The following is an 8,182-nucleotide window of genomic DNA, read 5'->3' on the forward strand; positions in this document are numbered from 1 at the left end:
GCTCTGGCCACGTCTCCTCGTCCTCAGTATCTCTGGGTGTTTGGAATTCAGTTTTCTGGTTTTACTCTCCCACAGCAACTCCTCAGACTAGGCTAATTTTAGAAAGGCAGTAGGGTGGGGCGGGCGGGGATGGTATGGGGTCATCAGTTTTCTTTTTATGTGTGTATGTTTACCTGACAGGTCTCTCCCATCCCTGCTGGCCTTTCCTGACTCCTCATATTTGTACGGTACAAGCAATAAAGACACTCATTTCAGACCAGGGCCCAGTGCACATTTCCTTAGCTACCCCCTGCCTGACTCTGCCTCCTGAGTTGCGCCACCAGGCCTGGCCAGTTTTTATTTTTATGTTATCTGTATGAATGGTTCACCTGTGTGTGGTAAGTCCAGACCTTTGTAGCACCTGCTATGTGCCACGCAGCACTCTAGGCACTGGAGGCAGAGCAATAGTGTGTGTTGCAGGGAGGGCAGCAAAAAGCCCCACCTCGGCAGGGCAGTGGTGGCGCACGCCTTTAATGCCAGCACCTGGTAGGCAGAGGCAGGTGGATCGCTGTGAGTTCGAGGCCAGCCTGGTCTACAAAGCGAGCCCAGGACAGCCAAGGATACACAGAGAAACCCTGTCTCGAAAAAGCAAAGAGCCCCACCTCAAGGGCTCACATTCCTGTTAGAAGGCAGTGAGTGCGCAGAAGCCAGCCATTGATACGTGTTTGTAATCCCAGCACTCAGAAGTAAACAGAAATGTCAAGTTCCAGGCCAGCCTCTTCCCAGCCCTGGCTGTCCTGGAGTAGCCGTTGTCTGTTTTGTTGTTGTTTCAAGACAGGATTTCCCTGTGTGTAGCCCTTGATGTCCTGGAACTCGATCTGTAGACCAGGCTGGCCTTGAACTCACAGAGATCTGCCTGCCAAGTGTTGGGGCTAAAGACATGCGCCATTGCCGCCCGGCCTGAATTTATTTACCAACATCTGCTAGCTCTTCCCCTGGGCTGGGTCTCCCGTGCTGTGGCCAAAGCCCCTGACAGCCTCTCTGACAGCCTGCCTACCAGGGGAAAAGGAGGAATGTACATCTCGCCACAAGTGGGCAGCAGATCTCATTATATGTGGTTAGGACCCATCCTGTGCTTGCTGGGATTTGAACTCAGGGCCTCTGGGAGAGCAAGGCCGTGCTCTTAACCTCCGAGCCATCTCCCCAGCCCTGGGCCTGTGTTCTCTGTGCAACCTGCAGGAGGAGGCTGGGCTGCCGAGGAGACACTGAGGCACGCCTGTGCCGAGTGAGGATGTCCTCGCCCTTCGCTGGGCGTGCCGCATACTGCCTGAAGGACCCTGCCGTGCACGGTGACTCAGGAGATGCGAGGACTAGTAGCGGACTGCCAGGTCCAGGGGCATGTACGCACGGGAGGGAGGGGACGGGCCCACGGCGCTGCCGGCGACCCTGGTGGTGGGTGACCCGTGCCCTCCCCAGCGCTCCCTGGGTCTGCAGGGTGAGAGTGTGTGTTGCCCGAGGTACTGTCAGGGTGGCCTTTGAGGGGGCCGAGTGGGCGGGGCCCATTACACTCCCTTGGAACCCCAAGAAATCCGAATGACGTAGGGACCACCAGCGTGAGGTGCGGAGCGGGGCTAGGGTTTGTCAAGGCGGCCAGCAGACTTGAGTTTAGTGGTCTGACTTGCTCTGCGCCTTCACAGCCAGGAGGGTGGATGAGAAATGAAGGGAGAAGGCAGCTGTGGAGGAGGCTGAGGGAGGGACTCTGAGTTAGAGACCAGCCCGGGTTACGTGGAGACCTGTCTTTTAAAACGGGAGTGTGCCGGGGCGAGGTGGCTTATGGGTTAGAGAGCTGTTCTTCCGAGGAGCAGAGTTTGATTTCCCAGTAGAGGCGGGAACCACTGCCTGCGATTCCATTTCAGGAGGATCCAAGACCCTTTCGCGGTCTCCACAGGCACCAGGCCCACGGCACCCAGGCGCACACTCGGTCAAAAACCACCCCCACGCCTACGCTAAATACCAATAAAATAAAATAAATAAGCGTTTAAAAGACACAACTGTGCCAAACCAGGTCAGTCGAATGCTGAAGGCGACTTGCGGACTTAAGTCAATGGGTCCATTTTACAGATTAGGAAACTTAAGTTTGGAAGTTGGACCATCCAGAGCAGAGGGTCCAGCCTTTCTCCCTCGAATCCACAGCCTGCCTCGCTCCGTCTCCCAGATGCTGAAGGACAGGGCGTGGCCGCACTCGGTGGGCGTGGAGGGTGTAGAGGCCTAGTTTCTTGCCCCAGGTGAGATTCTCTTTGCCGCTGATTTCCTGGAGCCGTCCCTATTGGAAAGGCTGGAAACCAGGTCATTGAGCGAACCACGTGCACCATGGTGAGCGCCAGGCTGGCCCAGCACTTCACAGGTGATGGTCTTGGTCACCATGGTGAGCGCCAGGCTGGCCCAGCACTTCACAGCCGATGGTCTTGGTCACCATGGTGAGCGTCAGGCTGGCCCAGCACTTCACAGGTGATGGTCTTGGTCACCATGGTGAGCGCCAGGCTGGCCCAGCACTTCACAGGTGATGGTCTTGGTGCCTCCCAGGGGAGTCTACTAGAGACTTATCTTCACCATAAATAGGGACGATACTTGTTTATTTTTCTGAGTAGGTGAAAATGCGGTGTCTTGTCAGCCTACCTTTAAGGATCCATTCGTCTTTGAGAGTGTTTGTGCATTCTTGGGGACTCTCAACCTGGCCTCGGGGTCCTTTTCCATAGAATCCTCCAGTGAGGGGCTGGGCGTGGCCTTAGAGGAAGCCGGAAGCCCCAGGTTCTACCCATGCAACCTTCCCCTCTTCCTGCAACCACCCTCTCTCCCGGCTGTGCCCCCCCCCTCAGGTGGTGTGAAGTGTCCACGCTCAGTTCCACTTTACTTCCCTTGGATTCCGGCCCCCTCTAGCTGCATCCTGCCGGGAGAATGAGGTGTGACTGCCTTTCCTTGGTATCCCCTAGTCACGTGCCCCGGCCACCCCTAACTCCAGGGACTTACTTTAATCTGTCTTCTTAGCTCAAACCTCTAGTTCCCTTCCCTGGAGCCCCCAGGCGCTCCTAGGTCCCCTGCTGTTCTGCTCAGGTGCTGAGGTGGTCCCAGGTCCGGGGCACTAGCCTGGTCGCTGCTCAGCAGCCAGCAGCCCGACCCAAAAAAACAAAAAACAAACAAAAAACCCAAAACAACAAACAAAACAACCCAAAGTGTTGGTTGTTTTCTTTCTTTGTTTCTTTTTCTTTTTTTTTTTTTTCAAGATTTTTTTTTTCGAGACAGGGTCTCTCTGTGTAACCTTGACTGTCCTGCACTCACTTTGTAGACCATAGACCAGGCTGGCCTCAAACTCACAGCGATCCGCCTGACTCTGCCTCCTGAGTGCTGGGATTAAAGGCGTGCGCCACCACCGGCCGGCTGTTCGTCGTTTTCTAATTAAATAAAAAGAATTTCTTTTACTTAGCGAGCTCTCCATCCACATTGGTTCAATTTCATCCCCACGCTCGATTTTGATTGGTTAAATTCTGTCCCCCACCCTTCACCCCCCATGCCTCTGTTTGGATAATCTCAGCAAATCTCTTGAAGAAAGGAAGAGGCAAATTCTAAATTCTTCCACCAGGGGGCACTGGCGGGCTTCCCCAGGGCTGCTCTTCAGGAAAAAGCTGGGATTCTTTTAAGAGGTGGGAAGAGAGACCTGGTGTGGTGGCGCACACCTTTAATCCCAGCACTCGGGAGGCAGAGGCAGGAGGATCGCTGTGAGTTCGAGGCCAGCCTGGTCTACAAAGTGAGTCCAGGACAGCCAAGGCTACACAGAGAAACCCTGTCTTGGGGGGATGGGGGGGAAAGGGTGGGAAGAAACTGCTAAAGATGAGAAAAGTGGACAAACTGGGCTCGCCCTAAACTGACTGACACCTTTTGATACGCTCCCGACTAACGCACATTCCTGTGTGGACACGTCATATATGTGTGCATCAAATATAGGCGATAAGGCTGGCCTCAAAGTCCCAGTGTTCCTGTGTTAGCCCCCCAGGTTCTGGGATTACAAGCATGTGTCATCGCTCTTGGGTAATTCAGTGTTTTAAAAGATTTATTTATTCATGTGTGTCTGAGTGAATTTGTGTGCGCCATGTAAGTGCAGGTGCTCTTGAAAGCCAGAAGAGGGCGTTGGATCCCCTGGACCTGAGGTTACGTGTGGTTGTGAGCCACCATGTGGGTACGAGGAACTGAACCCGAGCTCGCTGGAAACTCAGCAGGAGCTCTTAAGCCTGGAGCCCCCTCTTTAGCTCCTAGCTCGACATTTTTAATTGATTATAGAAATCCAACACAGCACATGTGCGAGCCTGTGAAGGTCTTTCCTATCTGAGGCCTGGGGTGTGGCTTAGTTGGTAGAGCACCTGCCATACTTGAAAGCCTTGAATCCACTCTCCAGCATCTTATAAGCTCCAGGCATGGGGATATGTGCCTGTGATGCCAACACTGGGAAAGTAAAGACAGGATCTGGAGTGCAAAAGTCACCCTCAGCAAATAGTGAGATTTTTTTGTTTGCTTGTTTTTTCATTTGTTTGTTTGGCTGCATATGAGTGTCCTGGAAAAGAAACACATAGTAACAATCTGAAAAGATTTAAATATTTTTAAATTTACAATTGTGTGTGTGTGTGTGTGTGTTTGCACGTGACACACATGTCCCCCTCCTCCCTCCTCTTTTCTTCTTCTTCTTCTTCTTCTTCTTCTTCTTCTTCTTCTTCTTCTTCTTCTTCTTCTTCTTCTTCTTCCAGTCAGGGTCTCACCGTGTAGCTCTGGCTGACCTGAAACATTGTCTTAGAGCAGGCTCTCCTGGAAACCACAGGGTTCTTCCTGCCTCTGTCTCGTGAGCCCTGGGACTACAGGCATGCACCACCATCGCCCAGCCTGGTTCCTTGGTTCCTTATTGTGCTGGTGGTTCTGGGTTGGCAGTGGACACTGTCACCTTCTCGATGGCTTTTCTGGGAGTGAGTGAAGGCAAGGGGCAGGATGCTCTGGCTGCAGAGTCGCCCCTCCTCCCGGAAGTGCCCACTTCACCCTAGGGTGAATGTCTCCTGTGGACTTCCCTGTCCTCGCCATGAACCTTTCCCTGTGCTCTCCGGCCTCATCCACAACAGACTGCGGACCGAGGAGGAGGTACAGACAGAATCTAAGTAATTCTTTTTCCTCTCCCATCTTCCTTACCCGCCCCCCCCTCCTTTCCTTGTATCCCATGGCTGCCCTGGAATTCCTTCTACAGCACCAGGTTGACTTCAAACTTTCCACACTCCTGCCTCAGATGTTAGGGTGTGATACAGGCAGGTGGCACCCCGCTTAGCTCCTGTTTTTCTTACCATGGCCCCAGCACTCCCGGAACAGAAACTGAGCAATGGCTATTTGTTACATAAATAATCTATTCCAACATGTGTACTATTGTTCCGCACTAAAGGACTACAGGTAATCTGAGGGGACTGTCCGAATCATACAGTAGTGAGAGAGAAAAAAAAAAAAAGAAAAAAAGAAAAAAGAAAAGAAAAGAAAGAAAGAAAAAAAGTAGGGGTTTGAATCTGGGCAGCTTGACTCCCGGTCCTGTGTTCTTATCCAACATGCCAAATGACTGGTGGGCTGAAAACCAGCTTTCCACGAAAACGATGTCTGCCCGCTCAGTTTCTTCTAGAAATCTCCGGGAAAGCATGCAGGCTGGTGGGAGGGTAAGGACTGTGGGAAAGGCGCCAGAGCAGCTAGACCCAGGCTGATTTGAGGGTGAGCGAGGGGGAGTCTGGAGGGGCTTCTCTAGACCCATAGGGGGCAGCCGGCAGACGGCAGCCAGAGATGCGGGGGCGGAGAAAGGGTGGGGACCGGCCCCGCGGGGGGCGATGCGGTAGCTGCAGCGGCGGCCGCAGGAGTTTCCCACAATGCAGCGCGGCGCGCTGTCCCCGGTGCTGATGCTCAGCGCTGCCCCGGAGCCTCCACCGCGCCCGCCTCCCGCCCTCTCCCCGCCGGGCCCCGGTTCAGCGCCTCGCCATGGCTCAGCTCGGTCGGGTCCTGCCCCAGAGCCGTCTGGGGGCCTGGCCACGGCGCTCGACAGCAGCCTGCGGGCCGCCGTGGCGTTCAAGACGGAGGGTCAGCGCTGCTACCGAGAGAAGAAGTTCCGAGAAGCCATTGGCAAGTACCATCGAGCACTGCTTCAGCTGAAGGCGGCTCAGGGGGCTCGCCCCGGCGGCCTGCCCGCCCCCTCCCCAGGGCCCCCCACCAGCCCGGGGCCCGCCCGCCTCAGCGAGGAGCAGCGGCGCCTGGTGGAGAACACGGAGGTTGAATGTTACGACTCCCTTACTGGTACGGGGCCGTCGGGGGTCGTTGGGGGGTGGCGCGGTGGGCGCAGAGAACATGGGTGACACAGGTGGGAGGAGAGGGGCAATCGGGAGGCCTTAGGGCCTAAGGGTGGTGGCTGGAGGCTGGAGGCTGGAGGAGTCAGGGCTGTGGTCCTACTGGAGAGACTTCGGAACTTGATGAGGACCGGAGTTGGGAGTAGACGAACAGGGCTTCTTGGATGGAAGAAGCAGGGGCTTGGTTAGTGGGCTTGGTCTCCCCAGCCCCACTTCCCCGACTCATTTCTATTCCCATCGGCCACACGTGAGCCAAGGTTAGAAAGGCTTACCCTGCGCTGGCTGTTTCCCTCACCTCCGCAATTGTTTGGGAAATCGCCAGCTATTTGCTTCAGACGCGTCTGCCCTGCGCCCTCTAGCGGCGGCGCAGATAGAGCCTATACTAACGGTCTAGTCAACTGGTGTCCCCCCTGGTGGCCACAGCAATCCCTTAGGCCAAGGTCCTATGAGTTCCGGGGGTGCGGGCGGCAGCGTCTGAGAGTATGGCCTCCGTATCCCCGCAGCTTGCCTCCTGCAGTCGGAGCTGGTGAACTACGAACGCGTGCGTGAGTACTGTCTCAAGGTGCTGGAGAAACAGCAGGGCAACTTCAAGGCCACCTATCGTGCTGGCATTGCCTTCTACCACCTGGGTGACTATGCGCGTGCGCTGCGCTACCTGCAGGACGCCCGCAGCCGGGAGCCCACAGGTGAGCTGCAGGGCTGGGCTGGGCTGGGCGTTCGAGCAGAGGAAACCAGGGCAGAGACAAACTACCCCAGGAAGTGGTTGCCAGCTCTGGACAAGCTCTCTGGTCACCTAAGACTCCTCATACGGCCACCCATCATCCATCCACCGCCACCCACCCTGCTCCTCTGACGTTTACCCCACCAGTTCTGGTCTTCGCAGTACTGGGCCACATGCATACATACAAAGGAAGCGCGCTACCAACTAGGCTACATCCCTGACCCACTGGTGTTTCTCTTCGCTCACCTATGACGGCCTTGAACGCACCTTCCACCCCCGCCCCCCACCATATTCCTTCACTCCCTCCTGCGGAACATTCGGCTCCTCAGCCACCCTTTTGCCCTCCACTCATCTGCTCAGATCATTTGTCCTTGGCCCTTGGGAAATCAGTCAGGGTGTCCGTGTGTCCCTGTGCATGTGCGTGTGCAGACATGAAACAAGCCCACAAGGTGGGAACACAGCAGGTGCTGCATGCCGGGCTGCGGGAGCGAAGAGGCAAGATTAGCTTTCCTGTGACTCGGTTGGGTGAGAACAGTTGTCACTTGGGGGTGCGTGGAGGTGTGACAGGAGCTGCTCCCAGCAGAGCGTTGCATGCGTGAGGCGGGGTGTGTGTGTGAAATGTCTCTGGGTGCTGGGTGTGGAGCCACTGTGAGCTGAGGTCATGAGGACATTGCTGATGTCTCAGGACACCCAGATAATGTTCCTGCCCTCCCCCATTCTCCCCCCGCAGACACCAACGTTCTCCGCTACATCCAGCTGACTCAGTTGAAGATGAACCGATGTAGCCTGCAGAGGGAAGACAGTGATGGGGGGACTGGAGGCCCAGCTCGGAATGTTCTGGGCTGAGGCCAAGAGGCAGCTCTACCCTATTCCTTCCAACCTCACCAGGCAACTTCCCCTGGCTCATGCGTTTACTGGTAAAGCGCCCGTCACTGCTGTCTCCTTGGTGTGGTCTTATTTTGGGAATGAAAGAGGGATCCATACCTGGGCCTCACTTCCTCAGAAACCCAGAGGCCCAGGGAGGAAGTGTGGGGCTTAAAGGTGTCCCATTGTGGGCTAAGTCAGTGTCAGGGCCCAG

At 55.6% G+C, this 8,182-nt stretch overlaps 1 protein-coding gene across 1 annotated transcript; it reads left to right on the top strand.

Annotated features, from left to right (window-relative positions):
* Positions 1–5,897: 5,897 nt before the first annotated feature.
* On the top strand, positions 5,898–8,086 carry Ttc9b (tetratricopeptide repeat domain 9B). Its single transcript, XM_051162673.1, has 3 exons — positions 5,898–6,333; positions 6,887–7,069; positions 7,835–8,086. The coding sequence occupies exons 1-3, from the start codon at positions 5,913–5,915 to the stop codon at positions 7,948–7,950; spliced, it is 720 nt and encodes a 239-aa protein (XP_051018630.1). The 5' UTR covers positions 5,898–5,912; the 3' UTR covers positions 7,951–8,086.
* Positions 8,087–8,182: the final 96 nt, after the last annotated feature.

The sequence above is a fragment of the Acomys russatus genome, chromosome 19 (assembly GCF_903995435.1).
Source record: "Acomys russatus chromosome 19, mAcoRus1.1, whole genome shotgun sequence".
Taxonomy (NCBI): Eukaryota; Metazoa; Chordata; class Mammalia; order Rodentia; family Muridae; genus Acomys; species Acomys russatus.